Source organism: Diabrotica undecimpunctata, chromosome 7, assembly GCF_040954645.1.
Source record: "Diabrotica undecimpunctata isolate CICGRU chromosome 7, icDiaUnde3, whole genome shotgun sequence".
NCBI lineage: Eukaryota > Metazoa > Arthropoda > Insecta > Coleoptera > Chrysomelidae > Diabrotica > Diabrotica undecimpunctata.
In genome coordinates, this window is record NC_092809.1 from 86,682,772 (window position 1) to 86,706,863 (window position 24,092).

At 34.0% G+C, this 24,092-nt stretch overlaps 1 protein-coding gene across 3 annotated transcripts in view; it reads right to left on the reverse strand.

Annotated features, from left to right (window-relative positions):
- Window positions 1-24,092, reverse strand: part of Sin3A (SIN3 transcription regulator family member A) — a 319,966-nt gene that overhangs the window by 135,084 nt on the left and 160,790 nt on the right. For all 3 annotated transcript variants that reach the window (XM_072537654.1, XM_072537655.1, XM_072537656.1), the window contains exon 9: window positions 9,348-9,529. In XM_072537654.1, coding sequence (XP_072393755.1) covers window positions 9,348-9,529 — 182 coding nt within the window. The remainder of the gene's footprint in view (window positions 1-9,347; window positions 9,530-24,092) is intronic.

Below are 24,092 nucleotides of genomic sequence, written 5' to 3' on the forward strand. Positions count from 1 at the left end.
ACGTTTGTCTAGTCCAGTGAACAAGGTCTGGTAACATTTTTCTTGACCCTTAGGAATTAATCTTATGATATCCGCAGCATCACCTCGTAAAGCAGCAGTCAAGGAAACAGTTTTTTCTTGTTCTGTTCAATGATTGGCTGTCGCAATAGCTTCAAATTGTCCAAGGAATATGGACCAAGAAGACTTTCCATCAAATGGTGGCAATTTGTATCGCATATGTGTCGTTTCGTCTCTAGGTGATTCTTCTTTCACTACCGGATCTAAGGCTACTGTGTTAACTGGTAGTAGCACTTTTATATTGGTTATCATGCTCTTTAACTGTTTGATCTTCTCTTCTACTTTATCGAAAGTTTTAGAGACTTCTTCAAATTTCTCATTGTTCTGAACACATACTTCTTTAATTATTTGAAAAGTCTCATCGAATCGTCTAGACACATTTTCGAATTTCTCGTCATTTTGTCTAGCTACTTCTTTAATAATTTGCGAAGTCTCGTCGAATCTTCTATAGTAGAAACCCTCAATTTAGAAGAGTGATTTCATAGTTTAAACGCCGAATATCCTCAAATTTAAATGTACACAGCGGCCCTCAAAAACTGCCTGTTTTCTCGATTGCAATTTGCGTTTCCTCATAAGAAATTACAGAATATATAAAGTAGTATATTTATTTGTGCTTCTCTATAGTAGACTTGACGAGAAGTTGTTGTACAGTGTAGCCAATTCTTGTTCACAAGTAGTAATTATGGTCATACAAAACCTGTATTCTTCCACGCGGCGATTATTACCGTCATAAAAATACAAAAAACATGATTTTTTCAATAGTAAAAATTAAGCACAAAATTGTAATGAAATAAATTTTATTTATATGTTCCGTTTCGTTACATATTTAAATTTATAAAATAAAAATCGATATTTTAAAACATTATTTTTCGATCGTTTGGCAATGTTGGAATTAGCGAGGAAATTCCGTTTTACAATTCGGACCCAGACATGCCGTAAAACTAGTTTTTATTATTTTTTCGCCGAAGAAATGGTTCATTTACATTGGCGTTTCGCATTGGCGTTTGTGAGTATATTTTATGTGATAAGTTTGTAAACTTATTGTTGTCAATACTGTTTTAACAATACTGTATTGTAATATTGGTAAAACGTGTTATTGATAATAAGAGTGTTATAGTTTGTCGTTTTATAGTAAATTTTTAGTTATATTCTTCTACAGAATTGTTAAAATTATTGTATATATAGTATATACACAGATTATTGAAATACAATGGACGAAAAACCGAGTTGTTCCAAGAGAAGACAGCAAAATTCTGATGTTGATTCCAAAAATGAAAAGCCGCAAAAGAGACGGAAAATGTTAAGGTCCGAAGAGAAGGTAATGATACGAAACGTTTATGAAAGAATTGTCGGCAGAAAAATGGCATTAAATGTTAGCCAAGCGGTCGACATTTGTAGCAGTTTAACAAAAGTATCCGTTAGCTGTATTTATCGTGTACTTAAAAATACATCGGAAAATAAAAAGCAAGAAAAAGGTTAAACTAGAGGTAGGAAAAGCATTGTTTTCGATGACGAGACAAGGAATATTATACGTCGAAAAATTCATTCATTTTATTTTCGGAGTGAAATTTCAACACTGAAAAAAATTTCTCAAGAGCTCGAAAACGATGACTCTTTACCCAAGATATCTCGTAGGGTCTTAATCAGAACCACGCGCGAAATGAACTTTCGATATGTAAAACGCAACAGAACAAGTATGCTATTAGAAAAAAATGAAATTATTGTGTGGAGAAGAAAATATTTAGAAGAAATACGAAAAATTTGCAGCACTGGACGCAAAATATATTATTTGGATGAAACCTGGATTAACGAAGGTTACAGTTGGAAAAGTTTTAAGTTGGCAAGATTTAAATGTCAAAAGTAAACGCGAAGCATTTATAGAAGGCTGGTCTACAGGATTAAAAGCTCCATCAGGAAAGGGACGGCGTTTAATCATCGCCCATATAGGAAGTGATACAGGGTTCCTTGATGATGGTTTGCTTTAATTTAAGTCGAAAAAAAAAACAGGTGATTATCATGAAGAAATGACTTCCGAAGTATTTGAGCGCTGGTTTAAGAGAATCTTACCAAAATTGGAATCTGGGTCTGTGGTCGTTGTGGACAATGCGCCATATCATAGCCGCAGACTAGAACAATAAATTACCGACGACGGCATGGCGGAAAGGGAGAATTCAACAATAGCTTACAGAAAAGGGGATTACATACAAAGAATCAATGCTCAAAATTCAACTACTTGACATTGCACGGTTAAGAAAAAGTGAATATCTTAAATATTTTGTGGATGAAACTGCAAAAGATTATGGTGTCAAAGTTCTACGTCTACCACCTTATCATTGCGAACTTAATCCCATTGAACTTATCTGGGCGCAAGTGAAAGGAAAAGTAGCACGCAATAACAAAACGCTCAAATTAAACGAAGTTAAGGAACTTTTGATTCAAGCAATCCTCCATGTAACTCCAGAGAAATGGGCTAAATGTATAGGCCACATAATTAAAGAAGAATATCGTATGTGGGAACTTGGCACTCATATCAAAGTTTTACTAGAGCCAATTATAATTACACCAGCACTGCATCTTCAGATTTAGACAGCGAATAATATTTTCTAATAGTTTAGTAGGAACATTAGCATAAAAAAACCAAAAACAAAAAAAAAACGAGAAGAACATAGTAAGTGTGTATAGTGTTTGTGTTTAAATAGAATAGTACAATGTTTTGTTACATCCAAAATTATTTTTATTTTGTTTTTATAGAATTTTATTTTGTTTTATAGGATTTTATTTTGTTTTGTTTTATACTGTTTAAGTGTTTTGTTTATTTTATTTAATGGGACAATATGGCTCTTGGCGAACACCCATTTAAAAAAAAAGTGACGCGCCACAAGACATACCTCTCGGGTGGTGTGGAAACTGTCTTAAAATTTGTTTTAAAAAAATTTCATTGTGTAACTCTTTAAGGACGGGTCACGTCAAAAGACGTTTTAGCGTAACTTCCGCGACAGCCTGGTGGCATCAGTAAGCTTTCTGCAAAATTACTTGTTTTTTATAGCTTTTTGTTTGTGGCATTCTGTATTTTTAGGAGACTGTATGGAATAAGCCACAAAATATTTATTTATAGGTTTAATTTACTGATTTTTCGATCTCTATATAAGATATCGTTTTCAAATATACAAATGATAGTAATATTTATTTTTCTATGGCTTTTTGCTTGCCGTTCTGTATATTTAGAAATAATTTTGGGAATAAGTAACAATATATTTAATTGAAATGTTTAATTTACTGACGTTTTGATCTCTATATAAATAGATCGTTTTCAAATATACAAATGATAGCAATATTTATTTTTCTGTGGCTTTTTGCTTGTGGCATTCCGTATTTTTAGGGAGAATGTTGGAAATAAGCCACAATACATCTATTTACATGTCTATTTTACTGACGTTTCGATCTCTATTACAGAGACCGTTTTTAAAGTTAAGAAAAAAAGAAAATAATATAAGAATATATAAATATGTAATAATAAACAAATAAAATAAATATAACTATAATTTATATCTTTGAAAACGGTCTTTGGATATAGAGATGAAAACTTCAGTAAAAACCTGCAGATAAATATATTGTGGCCTATTTTGAACAATAATATTTAAATAATATAATATAATTAACGTTAAAATAAAAGTGAGTGTACGCCACTGGATTTTCATACGTCTTTCCCCACTTCTACGCCTTCAAACGATGACTCACTCTCCCAAATAGTGAAATTAGAGTTTATATACATTTTCGAATGTTTCATCAAATCTTTTGGAAACATTCTCTAATTTATCATCATTTTTGCTGGAAGATTCTTTAATCATTTGTGACGTTTCATCGAATCCTTGATTCTCGAATGTTACATCAACTATTTTAGTTAAAACAGCTTCTTCTGTTGATTGAAACTGGAATGTCTCTGGGTCGTTTCCATTCTTGCACAGTCTTCAGTCGTTCTTGGAGTATATTCTTCGACCCACTGGAGTCTTCATCGCGTTATTCTAGTTACTCACGCAACTGTTTTACTGAAAGTTCTACTAGCAGCATCTTTAGTCAGGAACACACGTACTTTTTAAATGTTCTTTCGTACAAAGATCACTACCGAACTACGCGGATGTTCCCGACGAATAATACTTTTTTAAAAGTGCAAAAGTCTTTTTCAAAAGTCACTGCTGAATTTATTTTTTTTTACTCAATTATCCTCACACCGGACACCAACTGTAGCGAGATTAAATAAAACGAGCGGTTCAAATTTATATTGATTTATAAGTTTACAGATCGATAGTATCTAAACAACTAACTTCACTCATAACATCGTTACATATATATACCAAAAAGTATTATTCTCTAATTGTCTGGGGTAGTCCCACCTCTAATTCGTTGTTTGACAGATGGATTTCTACAGCGCTCGATACATCGCGAAGGATCTCGAAGCCATTTCGAGATGCAACCGTTACATAGGCCATGCCGAAAGCATATTCGTAACAGTATATTAGTGGCCAAAGTATCTGTGATTTAAATCATGAATGTGTTGCCTGTGTGAGTCCATTTCAAATAGGTAAAAGAAATAAAATAAGAGTTACAATCAAAAAATTTATTAAAATCCTTTGTAAAAGGTATATATTTAAAAACCCAAACGGGCTATGTTGACAAAACGTTTTCGGAATCCATATTCCATCATCAGTGTCCTAGAAAATATATAACCACTTAATTAAAAAGAACATGAAGTTTAAATTTTGAACAAGGTTAATGTAAAGTGTGGTTAATACTTACTAGGAGTACATGAATGTAGCCACTAAATATATGGGTAAAAACCCGTTAAAAATAATTAGTTACATTTGGTTTACAGTATTTCTTATAAAATATTAAGATGTTAAAGTTACCGTTGGATTAGGTAACATGTCGACATATGACTCCACGTGAAGTTGCTAGTCCTGAGACGGTATGTCTACGAGGACTTTATGGAAGCAACTGATTGAAATGACAATGTTGACAAGTTAGGACGGAAGTCGTAACAGAGCAGTCAATATAACTGTATATGTCTACTTAAGACAAGAGCCAACGTTATTTAAAATTGTTAAAGCAAAATAAATTAATATAACAGTATCAACCATCAATGTTTTTGTTTTAAAATTATGTATATAAGATGAAATGTGGAGAGAAAATTATGTGGTTATAGTTAGGCAACCAACTATACATGTGTGTAGTAGTGTTGTGAAATAGAGATTTTAATATAAGGCCCTTTACGTTTCTTCAACATTTGGTACCTGGAAAATAGAAACTAGACACATGTGGGAAGTTGAGTTCTTGAAATTTTATTGTTATTGGTGGAATATGAATGAATATATTTTTAAAATATGAAAGTGTTCTTGAGTGAATAAAACAAAACTTTTGTAGTATAATGCCCATGTAATATTGTAAAACTGTTTAAGTTATAAGTTCGTGAACATAAAAATCTGATTGGGTGTTAACGGACTAAGTGGTGTGGAAGTTTAATTGTATTAACTATTATATGAAATGAACAAAATTTGATGTTTGGGACATGGTTTTGTAATATGTTAGTAGTGTAGTACTCAACTTATAACTTAAGAAAGACCCTATCTGTCATAAAGCAACACTAGGTACATGAGAAATATAAAAGGATAAGTTATAAGTTGAATGAGTTGCAGGTGTATAATGACCCTATGAATGAGTTGCAGGTGTATAATGACCCTAATTGTGAAATGGAATGGTTGTGGGTTGGCTCTGTTGAAATTAAGTAAAACGAAAAATTATGGTGTCATCTTTACTGATGATTAAGTTGTGGGATTTGTTTTTATTCTTGATGGATGTGAGGGTCTTAAGGTGTTCGTTGAACTATTATATGAAATGAACAAAATTTGATGGTTGGGACATGGTTTTGTAGTATGTTGAATGTATAGTACTCAACTTATAACTCAAGAAAGGCCCTATCTGTCATAAAGCAACACTAGGTACATGAGAAATATAAAAGGATAAGTTATAAGTTGAATGAGTTGCAGGTGTGTATATACCTTAATTGTGAAAATGAAATGGTTTTGGGTGGGAAAGTTAAATATTACATGGACATTATACTACAAAAGTTTTGTTTTATTCACTCAAGAACACTTTCATATTTTAAAAATATATTCATTCATATTCCACCAATAACAATAAAATTTCAAGAACTCAACTTCCCACATGTGTCTAGTTTCTATTTTCCAGGTACCAAATGTTGAAGAAACATAAAGGGCCTTATATTAAAATCTCTATTTCACAACACTACTACACACATGTATAGTTGATTGATTAAATCAATTTAATTTTACCATCAAAACGACCGGTTTCGACCGGTTTCGGTACACTTTGCTAAGCAGGTCTAACGGTACTAGGTAAATCAAATGCTGAAATTACAAAGCCCATATTAGGGTGCTGTCTTATAAACTTAACAATTATAGTAATTATGCCAATATTACATGTCTGTGATTATTAATATAAATAAAAATTGATGAAGCAGACAAAGTAAAAACCCACAAATTGGTATAAGATAATCTATTGAGTTCAAAAAAATTAGTAAATATCCAAAATACTACTTACATGCCGGTACAAGAATTATTAATTAATGATTCGGAAAACATAGTTTAAACTATCCTGGATTGCTGATGATGGGTAATTATCAGTTTTATTGTAACTGTTTTGAAATCTCCCCTCAAGAACTTCCCCGTAAATTTCAAAACAGTTACAATAAAACCGATGATTACCCATCACCATCAATCCAGAATAGTTTGAACTATATTTTCCGAATCATTAATTAATAATTCTTGTACAGGCATGTAAGTGGTATTTTGGTTATTTACTAATTTATTTGAACTCAATAGATTATCTTATACCAATTTGTGGGTTTTTACTTTGTCTGCTTCATCAATTTTTATTCATATTAATAATCACAGACATGTAATATTGGCATAATTACTATAACTGTTATCTTTATAAGACAGTGCTCCAATATGGGCTTTGTAATTTCAGCATTTAATTTACCTAGTACTGTTAGACCTGCTTAGCAAAGTGTAGTAAGCGAAACCGGTCGTTTTGATGGTAAAATTAAATTGATTGTAAGTTCCACAAGGAATCTACGTTCCTGTAGTTGGCTGTATACCATATATTAAAAAATTTATTAAAATCCTTTGTAAAAGGTATATATTTAAAAACCTAAACGGGCTATGTTAGATAAAACGTTTTCGGAATCCATATTCTATCATCATTTACCTGGTACCGTTAGACCTGAAGATGCTTAGCAAAGTTTAGTAAGCGAAACCGGTCGTTTTGGTGGTAAAATTAAATTGATTGTGAGTAAGTCTTATTTTATTTCTTTTACCTATCTGTGATTTATTTTTGTGGTCACCAGCAGGTAGTTATTGTGTACCTGTTTACCGTGATGAGACATTTATAAAAGCTGTTGTGCTCAAGTGTGAAAATATTTATTTTATGCACTACTTACCTGAAGTAGTGAAGTAGTATAAAATATTAAATAAAACAAGTACTAATCAAACTTACGATAATAGTGTAATGTATAACAACAAACGTGCTTTTTCTGTAAATGATACTTCTGATCAAAAAATTACAAAGGTTACAATAAAATAATATACAGTGCTAGTCAAAAGTCCGTTCCCCCCATTGTATCTTTTGAACGGTTATTGTTATAATAGTGAAATTTGGAGAGTGAGAGGGTGATTTTGGGTAGAATGAATTTGTCCTTGAATAAAGTACAAAATACATCTCATGTCTGGAAGAGAGTTACTGCTAACATGTTAAAGAAATATTTTATGCAATTAAGTTTAAAATAAGTCTATTTTTGACGTTTCGATTTCTCTTTTTGGTTTAAAACTTCTTTTAAACTTAAATTGTGGATTATTCCCAATAAAAATAGTAATTGCAATAAGATGCCAAAAGAAAATAGCTTCAGAACAATATTAGGAAATCTTTTATTTTGACAAACGACATTGAATATTTTTGTATAATGTAAAAATAACCTATAGATCCCCAAAAAGATCCTATTTGTTTATGTTTGTTACCAGTCCGTCAGAGAGGAGTTGACCCCTAAAAATCATACGAATAATGTTGGGGTCCCAACATTGTTATTCTCTGCAAAATCATATTGAATTTTGCAGAATAATAATGTCGGGACCCCAAAAAAGATGCAAAAATTTTTTTATCACTTTTACCCCTGGGCTTCCTCCTAAAACTCCACTCGCAGGGGGGTAAAAACGCAAAAAATCGATTTACCAAGAATCTGTACACCTTAGAAAAAAATGTTTCAAATAAAGAAAGGCTCAGATTAAGGCTTTATAGAAGGCTCAGATTAAGGCAGTTATCTGAATTATGTTTCGAAATTATTTTACGGATTTAATATCAGATGTCGCTATTGCGTCCGTTTCGAAGCCATTTTATTGTTGCTTCTTAAGACAGGAAAGATCTATTTTTCACGTTGAGAACGCCTATGAATAACTGTTCTGATGAGCTTTATTAAAGCGAAATACCTATAAACAGATACATAGACGATTTGTACGTGAAAAGGAATCTTTACTGTCTTTTTCATCTTATTCGGATCTACTCTGTATGAGTACAAGAAACCAATTCGCTAACAATTTCTGCTTAGTTGAGGAGACATGTCGTGGAATGCAAATTTTAGATTCCCCATGTCTCTATTAACATCTTTATCAACGTCTGGCTATGCCTTGCAATTTATAGAAGGCTCAGATTAAGGCAGTTATCTGAATTGTGTTTCGAAACTATTTTACGGATTGGATATATATAAATATATTTTGGATGGGTTGGATTCAATAACTTATATATTTTTTCCAAACGAGTCACAAGTACTTCTTTTTTCTTATATACATATATATATATATACGTATATATACGAATATGAACATTATTTTCTGCAGTTTTTGTGTTTTTTTTTTGTTAAGTTAGTTTTAAATGATGAGTAATCTTAAAATGCAAATAAGGAGACTATACCGGTGTCATTTAGGAACATTGGGCAACTGAATCGTATCGAACATGTTTATACTGTTTGCGACATTCAGTGGCATCAGAAAAGTTAGATAGCTACTCCAGTGTCTGGGACGACTGAATTCTAAAAATTTATCGGTTATAAAACTGTTTCCACAATTTTAATTTTTTAAAAAGTTTTTCCACACAATCTTTTAAATATGCCAAATACACTGGATGGATATTAGATGCCTGTAACTCAAAGGTCGACAAAAACTCACCGGGTCACACTGCTGTGCATGCAAAGGTACTTTCTGATCTTCTTCTTTACTGTCAACTTCAAGTAAATCTGGACTAGCGTCTCCCCTAGCGGGTGATTTACCAGGACTGCAACCGTCTTTCTTTACATCTTTTTCGGATTTGGGAGAACTATTGGGACTATCATCACAGCCTTCTTTATCATCTGTAATTAATTAATTATATATATTATCGACTAAAGTATGAGATTTACGTTTTGAGAAAAAAAGTAACATGCATAATTAGTGGAATAAATAAATTTAATTCAAACTTAAAATAATAATGGTTAATATTAAACCTTTTTAGTCATTATTTGTATTTCGAAGAATACAGACGTGTTTTACGGTTGCTAACAATACAAATTCTGCAATAAGTTAGTTTATGGTTCAAGATAGTTTAAAAACAAGACAGATTGAATGATTGAAGTGATTCATATAAGATATCCTAGAAAGGGCGAATTCTATGGGGTTTCCTCAAAAAAAAAAAAAATCATATGGAGATAGCACCACAGGTTTTTAGTAATGATTATACATAAATATTGCAATAGCATTCCAAACATGAGTACGAATCAGGTTAATATAAGATGGTTTTTTGGAAATTTAGCAAAGGCAATACAATAGATAAAAATAAATATATTTCACCTGAAAAAGTTTTAACTATAAATATTTACAAACGATATATAATAAAAAATTAGCCGGAACTAGTCAATAAAATAAAGAGAATATTTCGCAGATACATGGAGTACATTGAGTAAAATTAGTTTTTGGTGAATTAAAAGGGGGCTACTTTAAATACATCAAAAAGTTTTACTAAACATATAAATTGATTTATAATTAAAAAATCCACAAGTAAAATAAATTCCTGCAGCTGGCTGTAAACCATGTATCACAAAAAGAGGTTTAATTCTTTGTAAATGGTTATATTTAAAAAACCCTTAGAAGGGCTACATCAAAATAACAAACGTTTTCGGAATAATAATTCCATCATCAGGTTAAAAGCCTAAAATAAGTATGAACCATTTAATTCAAGCAAACGTGATTGAAATGTTGACTAAGGTTAAAAAAGTAAAATGGTTATACTTACAGGTTAACATGCCTAAGCCACCAAAATATTAGGGTAAAACCCTTTACATAAGTTAAAGTTACCAAAAAATGTACATATTGTTGTTAAAAATAAATGATGTTGAATATTTTATTAGATTTAACTTCAGGCAACATATAGCCATGCCTCACGTGAGTACCAGCGTCCGGAGGGTAGACCTCTTCAAACGGACTTTAGCTGGTAACTGATTGACAAGATACCTATGAACGGTGTCGAAAACAGAATGTCAATGTACCATGGAAAAGTGTTAGTTATACATAATATTACTGCAGCCAACTGATTCAAAAGCTTTAGTGATGTTAAAAATGATAACAGCAATCCAAGTGTTGGGATTTAAAAATTTTTATTTATGAATTTTGGATATGAAAGATGTTTCATATCCGAAACATCTAAACATCAACCATATAAAACATCAGTTAAATACGTTGGCATGTTTAAATCAAAAGACCTCTTGGAAAGAATATATTGATCATCTGTCAAAAAAATGTGAAAATGCAATAAATGTACTAAGAGCTTTTAGTCACAAAAAGTAGGGAGCAGGCCCAAATATATCACGAATCTTCTACAGAGTACTAATTCCTTCAGTGACAGACTATGGTTGAATCTTATATGGAAATGCAATTTTAACTTAACTGGAGATGTTAAAAAATTAAGTGTTTACGACTATTTTGGATGTTTAAAACGCACACCAACCAATATTTTAGAAATCGAAACAGCATAGCCTCCTTTGCATCTTATACGAGAATGTGTGTGTGATGTTTTTATGTCAAAAAAGATCTGATAAAATATAGGAACTCAATCCAAAAATAAATAGTTCCTTCTGGCTACGTAAAAATCATTTCAAAGTAATAAACAGTTATCAGGGTCTAATCCAATTTAATAGTGAGTTTTACTGAAATGCCATCCTCTCATAATTGTGATTATAACCTATTAGAATTACATATCCCTTACTATATATCTTAATATTGAATCACGTGTAAATACATTTAATATAAATGCATTTATTTACTAAAAAATTTTAAAAAGATGGCACAAGTCAGATTGTATTTATATATACAGATGGATTCAAATTTGATGAATCTACTGGATGCGCCTTTTACCATTCAAATGAAAATATATCCAAAAACTTTAAACATCCAACTCAAATGTCTATTTACACTGCTGAGCTCATCGCAATTCTTCAGTTTTGAGGTACATTAATACACATCACAAGAGCAAGAGTAAGTATTTTATTAACAGATAGCAAAAGTTCGGTAGACACAAGAATACAAACAAATTAAGCTGTTCACCAGTAGTGATTAAAAGAATTTTAGAAGTGGTTCAGTCACTTATGAATAAAGGAAAACAAATTTCTTTGGTTTTGATTAAGACTCATGGAATTACCAGAAATGAAATAGTAAGTAAACTTTCAAAGGATGCTACTAGAATAGGGGAAACGATAGAACTACCATTAATGCCAGTCACTGATCTACGACAATGGTTTAAGAAAAAACAAATGGAACAGTGGCAAAAGGAATCTGACATCTCATTGAAAGGTATAAAATGTCATGATATCTAACCAACAATTCATAGAAAACCGAGGTTTAATGATAGTACAAATCGGCACTTCATTAAGACCTTACAACACAGCATGGAACACACATGTATCTATAAAAAAAAAATAAACTACAACAGCAGGAGCTACTCTTCCCACTAATTAAAATGCCATTTTTTTATGTACATTTAATTGTACTACAAAATTGTATATAAACATCTAAAGAAATATGAAAATTGATATTAATACAAAAAGAATAATAAAAAAAAAACACAAAAAGAGGGCCTAAACCTCCTAGGTGTTGAACCGGGTTTAGGTCTTAGCGCCGTGAAAAATAAATCTAATATTTATTAAACAAATGAAAGGACTGATATGTTTTTGTACACAGTTATGACAAATCAAAAGATGGAAAAAGTAAGTATTTTTGAAGTGTGTAAAAGATTTTAATTCTTAGCTGAGCGCTTTCAACTCAGGAGCTATGCTACAAGAGAGCAATCATGTAAACAACTAATTTTAATTTAACAATGATTCACTTACGTCAATGATTAAGTATTACACTAGGAGAGATCATGTGGTAAGCAGAAAAATGCTGTTTCTATTTTTTATCTTTTCTTCTTTTTTTTAATTAATGAAAAAACACAAAGGACTGTATACTGGACTCCACAAAAATACATTAAAAAATTTGGATATGGTACGGGTGTCAGAACCCGACCATTTTTACTGGAGTTGAAGCAGCAGATAGAATGAGCAAAATTGAATGCCAGCCCTTTAAATGATTTTTTTGAAGATTACAATTGACAGATGACGACCACACGGAAGAAAGGCGAAATGTCAATTTTTTATTACATATTTTCTGTTCAGAGCAGCAATATGTAGGTTTTTGGTAGTAGTTTTTTATGTGAGTCATTCAAACATGGGAAAAAGACGAATCCTCATAGCTTAAAACACGTTATAAAATTCTTCGTACAGGAAAGCTACACCCATTACCAAAACAACAGCTAGATGAAGTTATTGAACACATAAAGCATTTTAAATGAAGATAAAGCCATTATAGTAAAAATAAAAATGAGAAAATGTACCTTCCGGATAACTTAAATATTAAGAAAATTTACACTATGTACAAATCCGATAATGGCGCTCCTGTGTCTTATGAAACATATCGAAAAATCTTTAATAAGCATTGTTATGAACATGCTTTCGGCATGGCCCATGTAACGGCTGCGTCTAGAAAAAGGCATCAAGAACATTCGCGATGTATCGAGTGCGAGACAGAACAACACGTCACGTAGGCGAATTAGAGGTGGGACTACCCCAGAAGATTCGAGAATAATACTTTTTGGTATATGAACTGCTAACTGCAAAAAGGGGACTTCCAATAAATTTTCATACATTTACTTTGTTATTATTGCGTTCCTTACACGTAAACACATCGTTGTCAACAAAAAGGGGACTTCTGTGTCTATTCTAAGTATATTAAAAATGGCGGCTAAAATTTCTTTAACTGCAAAAGGGGGACTTTTACAGCAGAAGTTTCCTTTTTGCAGTTAACACACAGCCCGCAGTGTGGTGCTGCGCTCGAGTCGGCGCATATTGTTTTCTCTTCAATACCAGCACGACTAAAAGTAGACAACAGCGGTGTCCGCGGTAGTTCGACTTGAATTATTTATAAGAGACGTGTTGTATCATATCTCTAACTTTGTTTGCAATGGCTCGTAGCAATGCTAGTAGTGATAGTGATTCGGATACACCTTGCATAAGAAAAAAGGGTGTTGTGAATTCTTATAAATATGCACGAAATAAATATCGTTATGCAAGAGTTCGCGGCGTTTCTTTTGTCAATGCAGCCGGAAAGGAGATACTAGCTCGTGTTCCCGCCTTAGAATGTGGCAAGTAGCAGTTTTAGCCATATTACTCTTCAATTTATTGTGCTTTTATTTTGTAACTTAATGTAATAATCATTCGCATTACATTTGGCTGACATTCTAACACAATTTACTACGATTATTTAAGTTATGTTAATCTGTCAATTATTTTAAGTTGTTTTAATATCTGCCTTATTTATTTCAGATGCAAGTTGAAGTGTTTGTCTCACTGGAATGCTGAGGAGAAGACCACAATTCTCTCCACATTCAACAACTTATCCAATAAAGATGAACAGGATGTTTTCTTGCAAGGCCTTATGGATTGTGCTGTCCCTAAGCGGCGATTACCCGCTGATAAAAACAAAAAGCCTAAATCCAAGACAGTGACGTACAATTTACTTCTCAATGGCAGTAGAGTTGCTATTTGTAAAAAAGGATTTTTGGCGAGCTTTGGGAATCACAAAGAAAAGATGTGAGCGGTCATCTAATCTGCTTCATAAACAGCAAACTCCTCGTGATCGACGCGGGAAAAGTAGCAGTTATAATAAAATACCAACTGAAGTACTTTCGGAAGTACATAAACACATTGCTTCGTACCCCACTAAAACAGCTCATTATACTTCTCACGAAATGCAATATCTTGATTCCACACTTAATGTGCAGAAAATGTACGACATGTACAAAGTTAAACACGCTGATCATAAAATTAGTTACGAATCTTTTTGGAGATACTTTAAAGAAAATTTTGATCTCAAATTCGGCCAACCTCAGCAGGATACATGTGTAACTTGTGAAGAGTTATCACTAAAAATTAAAAATAAATTTTTAAATGACAACGCAAAAAGAGTGGCTGTTGCTGAGTTGCTAGTTCATAAGCGAAGGAGCAAAAAATTTTATAATTACCTCAGAGCAGAACGGGAGGATAAAGACCAAACAACTGCCGCAATTGCAATAGATTTCATGGCCAATATATCTTTACCTATTATACCTGTGGATCTCTACTATTACAGAATATTGACAGTTAGTGTTTTCGGAATTCATAATTTGAAAGATGGAACAATGGTCTGCTATGTTTACCACGAAGGAGAGGGTGGCAAAGGCCCGAACTAGGTTTTAAGTCTTTTGAGTAATTATATTGAGACATACATTTTATGTGACCCTCACGTAAAAAAATTGAAAATTTTTGCTGATAACTGCGCTGGTCAAAATAAAAACCATCCTATTGCAAGGTTTATCATGACACTTGTTGAACTAGGTTGAACTAGGAACTATTTGACAGCGTTGAATTGCTCTATCCGATTAGGGGTCACTCATACATGCCGTGTGATCGAGATTTTGCCTTGATCAAGAGGAAGCTAAAGAAAATTGACAGGATGTATCTGATAGAAGAAATTCTTAATGTGATAATGAGTGCTACTAAAAACCCGTCAAAATTTCGAGTACACCTGCTGAGACAGGTGCTTTTCCCGACTTCAGTAATTGGTGGCCACGTTATTATAAAAAAACGTGTCTTAGTAAGTCATCCTGTGGAATAAAAGTTCGCAAGGAAAGAAAAATAAGATTTCAAATTTCAACTTACCATCACATGAAATGCGATAGAGCGGAACCTGGCATCCTCACATGCAGTGAGTTCATTAACGGTGCCATATCTGAGAAGTTTAACCTTCGAAAAATAACCGAAGAAGTGATAGTTTTGCCTTCAACGCGAGCTTACTCTGAAAAAACGCCCATTAATGGCATCCAAGGTTGAAGACATTAGAAAAATGCTAAGATTCATCGACGATGACAATATCCCATTTTGGAGGGAAATAACAGAATGGCCCACTGTCCACCAAGTTGACAATTAATACTATCGACTATTTTCTACTCCTAGTTTTTTACTTATAGAACTGGTACTTTATATTACTTGATTTTAATGGCAAATAAAGGTGTTTTCTGGCAAGTAGTGTTTATATTATTGAATTATTCCTCATAATTTTTATTTGAATTACAGTTAACTGCAAAAAGGGGACTTCTACACAACATTATAATGTGAATATTATACAAATATAATTAAAATTATTTACCACTTATTTACATCATTGTATATAAAGTTATATTGAACATGTAGACCAAGTTTCCTGATTCTAAGTGATTTGGTTATATAATTATTTAGTTTTTACCTTCTCCTGTAAAATTTACTTTTATGCAGATGTCCCCTTTTTGCAGTTAGCAGTTCATATATATGTAACGATGTTATAAGAGAGTACCGAACTGTAAACTTATAAATAAATATATTTATATAAATTCGAACCGCTCGTTTTATTTAATCTCGCTACAGTTGGTGTCAGGTGTGGGGTTTAGAAATAAATTCAGCAGTGATTTTTGAAAAAGACTTTTGAACTTTTGAAAAGTATTGTTCGTCCGGTGGGCCCAATGGGAACATCCGCGTAGTTCGGTAGTGATCTTTGTACGAAAGAACATTTAAAAAGTACGGGTGTGCATGACCAAAGATGATGCTACTAGAACTTTCAGTAAAACAGTTGCGTGAGCAGCTAGAAGAACGCGATGAAGACTGCAGCGGGTCCAAGAAGATACTCCAAGAACGACTGAAGACTGTTTTCAACAAAAATAATTGATGGAAACGTCTCAAATGATAGAAGAAACTTCTAAAAAAATGATAATAAATTCTACAATGTGTCTAGAAGATTCGACGAGAAATTTGAAAATGTCTCGCAAATGATTGAAGAATCTTCTAAAAAGAAATGATGATAAATTAGAGAACGTTTCCAAAAGATTCGATGAAACACTCGAAAAGGTTTCTAGAAGATTCGACGAAGTATGTAATCAAAACAATGAGAAACTTGAAGAAGTCTCAAGAACATTCGATAAGATACAGAAAAACGTAAACGACAAGATAGAAAACGTAGAAGAGAAGATCAAACAATTATCAGATCATGATAACTAACCATATAGACCATGATAACTAACATAAAAGTGCTACCACCAGTTAATACAATAGCCTTAGATCCGGTAGTGAAAGAAGAATCACCTAGAGACGAAACGACACATAATATGAGATCCAAATTACCACCATTTGATGGAAAGTCTTCTTGGTCCATATACCTTAGACAATTTGAAGCTATTGCGACAGCCAATCATTGGACAGAACAAGAAAAACCTGTTTCCTTGACTGCTGCTTTACGAGGTAATGCTGCGGATCTCCTAAGATCGATTCCTAAGGGCCAAGAAAAATCAAGTCAAAGTCAAGAAAAAACCAGACCTTGTTCACACGACTAGACAAACGTTACGGAGATGCCCATCCACAACAAGTCTAAAAGGCGCAACTAATAAGTAGAATTCAACGAGCAAGTGAAAATTTGCAAGAGTTTGAAGCAGATGTTGCTCGTATAGTGCGGTTGGCTTATCCGAAGGTACCAGACAACCTTTTGGAAGAAATTGGTGTAGATACCTTCGTCAATGGGTTAAAAGAAAGTGAATTACAGAAAGCTTTACGACTAGCAAGACCAAAAGGTCTAGATGAAGCGCTCGCTATTGCCTTGGAACATGAAACAGCAAGTCAAACTTTACGGAGCCATCGAGTAAGAACCATCGAAGAAGGCGACGAACCAAACGATGAACGTCTGGAAGAAATGGTACGAAAAGTAGTTCGTAACACGATGCCAAAGAGACGCGAGCCCAGATGTTGGAATTGTGACGACTTAGGTCACATTCGCCGTAATTGCAAGCAAATTATACAACAGTCGGAAAACTAGAACGGGTCTACACCAAGGGGCAACTAGGAAAGTATTGAATGTCAAAAATGGAATTCTCGAGATCAGTTGTGAAGATTTGCAGTTTCATGAAGACAGAGAAGATGTTATCAGTTTAATAACTACTTGTGACGTAACAATACCCAGTAATAGTGAGAAAATTTTGATGACCAGACCTGATGGTTACTGCCGAGAGGGAAGTTTAAGGATGGTCGAAGATGTAAACAATGTTCAGTTCCTAACGGCAAAAGCTTTGGTGAGAATTCGAGATGTCGTTCCTGTAAGAGTTATGAACTTAAAGGGAACTGCTATTAAGTTAAGTAAAAGAACTTTGATCGGACAGTGTGTTCCCGTGGCTTCGATTTGCTCTACGAATACTAATGAGAAACCATCGAAATCTAAGTATCCAAAGGAGCTTGTTGAGCTGGTGATTAAAACGTGCAAAGATCTTGATGATGAACGAACTAAAAAAGTGAAGTCTATGCTGATAGAATTTCAAGATGTTTTTGCCATTGATAAGAAGGATAAGGGCAAAACAAGCGTAGTAAAGCATAAAATTAATACCGGAGACGCTCAGCCAATCAGACAACAACCTAGACGACTTCCATTTGCGAAAAGAGATGAAGCCGAAGACATCATCAAAGATATGAACAAACAAGGGGTAATTGAACCATCAAACAGCCCATGGACATCACCAGTAGTGCTAGTAAAGAAGAAAGATGGTTCAACACGTTTTTGTATTGACTACCGACAGCTCAATGCGATAACTAAAAAAGATAGTTATCCTTTGCCCAGAATAGACGATACTTTGGATACATTTTCTGTTTCTCGTTGGTTCTCCACACTCGATCTGAAAAGTGGATATTGGTAAGTAGACATGGAGTCAGCTGATCGTGAAAAAACCGCATTCTCGATAGGATCAGGGCTTTGGCAGTTCACAGTTATGTCCTTTGGTTTATGTAATGCCCCGGTCACATTTGAAAGATTATTGGAGGTAGTTTTAAGAGGTCTAACATGGAAAACATGCCTGGTTTATTTGAATGTAGTTGGAAGATCCTTCGATGAACATGCCAATAATCTGACAGAAGTCTTTCAACGATTGCGGGCAGCGAATTTTAAATTGAGTCCGAAGAAATGTCACTTGTTTCGACAAAAAGTGAAGTACTTGGGACATATTGTAGCAAGTAATGATGTAACAGCTGATCCTGAAAAACTTGCAGCAATTAAGGATTGGCCAGTACCAAGAGATAAACACGAAATTAGAAGTTTTCTTGGCCTATGTACATATTACCGACGTTTTGTCAAAGGATTTGCCAACATCTCCAAGTCATTAACAAAGTTGATAGAAGAAGGCAAAGAATATACATGGAGCGAAGAGTGTCAAAGAGCTTTCGAACACTTACAAATGGCTCTGATCAGAGCACGATTTTAAGCTACCCTAGACAGGCAGGAAAATTTGTGTTGGACACCGATGCAAGCAACAGTGCAATAGGAGCTGTTCTTTACAAATCAAAGATAGTCAGTCATCGCTTACTTTAGCAAAGTCTTGTCGAAACCAGAACGAAACTATTACGTTACCAGGAGAGAATTGCTAGGCGTAGTGAAGGCTTGCAAGCATTTCCATAAATAGTTGTATGGCAGAAAGTTTCTTCTTCGCACGGATCACGCTGCTCTAAAATGGCTCCTACAATTTCGTAATCCGGAGGGCCAGATGGCAAGATGGTTAGAACGATTACAAGAATATGATTACGAGATCGAACACAGGGCTGAAAGAGTCCATTTAAATGCTGATGCGCTTTCGAGACGACCGTGCAGTGAAAATTGTAATCATTGCCTTAAATTAGAAGACTTTGCCCCGTGAGACGAACCACCGTCATTAATGATGAATGGCTGCCACAACAGCTACAAGACGCTCAAGCAGATGATCCATGTATAAAAAGAGTATTGGATTGGATGCGTCGAAGTGAAAGGCCTTCTTAGCAAGACATTAGTGCATTTAGTCCTGAAGTATGTAGTAGTGCATTTAGACCTAAAAGTAAAGTGTCAGAAGTATTGCGTTTGTTACATGACGGTGCATCAGGTGGACACTTTGGTATTACGAAGACTCTGCAAAAGGTTCGAGAACGGTTCTATCGGGTGAACTGTAAAGATGATGTAAGAAGATGGTGCCGGAAATGTGAACTGTGTGCAACCAGTAATGGTCCAGTTGGTAAAAAGAGGGCACCCATGAAACAGTACAATGTTGGAAGTCCTATGGAAAGAGTAGCAATCGACATTGCGGGTCCACTTCCAGAGACGAATGATGGAAATAAATATATCCTGGTAGCTATGGATTATTTTACGAAATGGACTGAGGCCTACGCGATATCAAATCAAGAAGCTGCTACCGTTGCAGAGGTACTTGTTAAAGAATTCTTCAGCCGATTTTTCCTTTAGAGATCCACTCCGACCAAGGGCGAAACTTCAAGTCAACCCTTTTCCAAAACGTTTGTAAATTGATTGGTGTCAATAAGACCAGAACGACACCCCTGCATCCTCAAGTCAGACGATGAGTTAAATCCATGTCCAAAGTTGTAGAACATCAAAGAGATTGGGACCAGCACATTCATTTATTCCTAATGGCCTACCGCTCGGCCGTGAATGAAACTACAGGCCAGACTCCAGCCTGCCTGATGTTAGGTCGTGAAGTTCGTTTGCCCTGCGACCTAGAGTTTGGCTGCAGACCTTCCGAAAAACATGTTGCAAGCGAAGATTATGTCGACCGCCTGAAGTTAAGAATAAACAACATTCATGAACTTGCCCGACAACACATCCAGTTAGCCAGTGACAGAATGAAAGATCAATACGATTCTCGATGCAAGAATGAAAGCTATGAAGTAGGTGATCTTGTTTGGCTTTATAATCCACAACGTCGTCGTGGCTTGTCTCCTAAACTGTAAAGACAATGGGAGGGTAAGTATGAAATTAAAAATAGAATAAATGACGTAATATATCTAATTAAGAAGTTAAAGAAAGGTAAACCAAAAGTAGTTCACAAAAATCGTCTTGCACCTTATGCTGGCTCAAATGAAACAGAAAAAGCCCGAACCCTTCAACATGAGATCAAAGATGACCGGCGACCAAGCTTTAATGAGTTTATGTCAAATTAGGCAGAGAGAAAGAGTGCTAGATTCGGCGTGACGACAGAAGTTCAGCAGGATCTTTTTAGTGTTCCGCATAACGTCTCTCTAGCCCACTGTGTTGCCAAGATCTTGAGATGACTAAAGGAATCTCATCCGTATTTTATAAGAAATTCGGTCGTTTGGACGAGTTAAAAAACCAGCAGCCTAAAGTTGGAAGAGTACTGAGATTAGAAGATGGTCCTCCATCTTTGCTGTATATGGTGACCATGAAGTCGTATACAGACAGGGCAAGGTACGAGGATATATGGCGATAATTTGAAGAAAATCGTGCGCAATTATGACATCAAGAATTTGGTCTTACCCAAGATAGGCCATGCACTAGAAAATCTGGATTGGAAGATTGTCAGAAGCATGCTTGAAGTGATCTTCCGAGAAACCGGCGTACGAATTACTGTGTGTTGTATTAACCCAAAGAAATCGTTTCTTTCAAAGTCTGTAGACTGTCATTTCTTCTTGAGGGGTTCATGCAGAGCTGGAGAGTCCTGTAGATTCCGCCATCCTGGGCCTACATATAGAGTTACTGATCGGGACGCTCAGATTTAATAGGGAAGCAGTGTTACGAACATGCTTTCGGCATGGCTCATATAACGGTTACAACTCTAAAAAGGCATCAAGAACATTCGCGATCCATCGAGTGAGAGACAGAACAACAGGTCACGTAGGCGAATTAGAGGTGGGACAACTCCCGAATGTTCTCGAACTTAATACTTTTGGTATATATATATATGACGCGATGTTAGAAGTAGAATTTAGTTGATAAGAAAATACCGAACTGTAAACTTATAAATAAATATATTTAAATAAATTCGAACCGCTCGTTTTATTTAATCTCGCTACAGCATTTTAACATTAGTTTCGGCTATCCGCGGAGTGATACGTGTAGTTCTTGCGATCATTTGATGGCTGACCGTAAGGTCTTTCACAATAAACTGAATGGAAAAAATGATGCCTCTGAAAAATAAAAGATAGAAGTTGAGATAAAACGAATAACTATGGCAAATAGCCTACACAAATCCAAAGCGGAAGCATTTTATGAAAGAAAGAGAAAGGCAAGGAAAGCAGCAATGCAGAATGTTAACTGTGAAGCAGTCGCTATGGATTTTGAAAAAAATTTATCCACTTTAAATATTCCGACCAACGACGTCTACCATAAGAGACAACTGATGCTTCACTCCTTTAACATTCATGTATTGTCAACAAAAAATGCTACATTTTATTGTTTTCCAGAAACCATAGGAGGCAAAGGTTCAAACGAAATAGTGCAATTTCTGCACCTTTTTATCTTTGTTCAGCTTGATCTGTCAGTTCGTCACCTCCACATATTCGGTGATTCATGTGGCGGCCAAAAATAAAAACTTCACTGTTTTCCGTTATCTTCACTATGTAGTTAATACTGCAAAAAGGTTGGACTCAAATCAAAGTAACTTTCTCAATACGAGGTCATTCTTACATGGAGTGCGATGGAGATATGGGTGTGATAAACCAAAAAATTATGGCTGAACTTCCTGAGGATTGGTACACGGAAATTAGATCATGTCGAGTAAAACCAACTCCGTTCAATGTCGTAGAGGTCGATCAATCACTTATAAGAAACTGGATACTATTCTTGGACCAAGTTTACGTAACTAAACCAATATATAAATCAAGACCAATCAGAGAACTCGAAATATTGAAAGATTATCCACGCCTTTTCAAACACCGAGATTCCTATAATGGACAATGGGAGACGTCAATTATACGCAAACCATTTACAAATTCCGATGAGGTGCAACTACCCGAGAGGCAGTTTATTCTGCCACCAAAATTATATACAGGTGAGTTTGTTTTAAAAATTCCTTTCCTTTTTTCATACAAATGTTTTTTAGAGCTAAGGAAAATTTCTAAGGAAAAACTTAACGATCTAGTCCACTTGAGTCAGTTTTGCACATCTGAAAGGGCTAGATCAGTATATAGAAGCTTACCTTACAACAAAAACGTAAACAAAATGAGGAGAAAATTAAAATTAACATTATTAACAAAATTAAGACAAAAGTGTCTTAATTTAATTTTAAACTAAAAATTTTTGGACTTTACAATAATTTGCCAAATATTGCAACAACTTTATCAAAGAAATTTTGATAACTACAAGATTATACAATTGCACACCCACACAATCTGTACATCCATTGAAGATCATACAATCTGTCTCCTCAAGAACTTCCCCGTTTACTGTTAAATAATTACAATAGTTGACCTGAGTTCTCCAATCAACAATCCAAGATAGTTTGAACCATGTTCTTTCAACCATCAATTAATAGAGTACCGGCATGTAAGTAATGTTTATTTATTAATTCATTACAGTTTAATAGACTATGTTACCAATTTGTGGGTCTTACCTTGTCTGCTTAAACATTTTATTCATTTATAAAACCACAGACATGTAATATTGGCATAATTGCTGTAATTTATATAATTTATATCACCTACCTATGTTTTTATCTTTTATCTTTGTTTTTATCTTTATTAGACAACACCCTAATATGGGATTATTATTTTCAGCATTTTAACTTTGTATCGTGACCTGAACATGCTTTGCATATTATAGAAAGCGAAACCGGTCGTCCGATTAGTTAAATTAAATTGATTGTGAGTAAGTCTAACTTATTATTTCTTTTACCTTTTGATATTTAAAAGACAAGGCTATTGGAGTCATTTTTGTAACTTACACCGAAAACCAACTTTTCTGTTTTTCTGAGAAGGTAGGCAGGGTGTTTTCTCAATAGGCACGGACTCCTTTGTTACTAGGAAAGATTTCTATTAAGCAAAGGATAGATAAAAAGATCAGGGAACATTGGGCGAAATCTTTAATTATAAAAAAAAGCGTAGCGAATCGCTCGTTACTGTTGGGTAATTTTTACGGCTTTTAACAAAATATTTACACATAGGTGGCGTGAAATTAATTTTCTAATGGGAATAATTTAAAGAAATTTTAAACATGCTTCAGTTGAATAGAAAAACAATGAAAGAGGACATGTATCAGACTCTCCAAAATTTAGTTTTTTTTTTAAATTGCTTTTCATTTCATCATAATGGATATGTTGAAAATTGACTGAAGGTCAAAGTAGGTTCAATGGACAAGTTATCCCTAACAAATTATTTAGTTATAAAGAAGAAACTAGATTTTGATGTTTCTCAGTATGATACTTGAGTGTTGTATCTCTTGATTGGATTTGTAATATTTTTAAATAAAAATTTTAAATAAAAGAATTAAAAAAAAAAATTCGAAATTTTTCTTGTTTTAATGAAGAATAACTTGTCA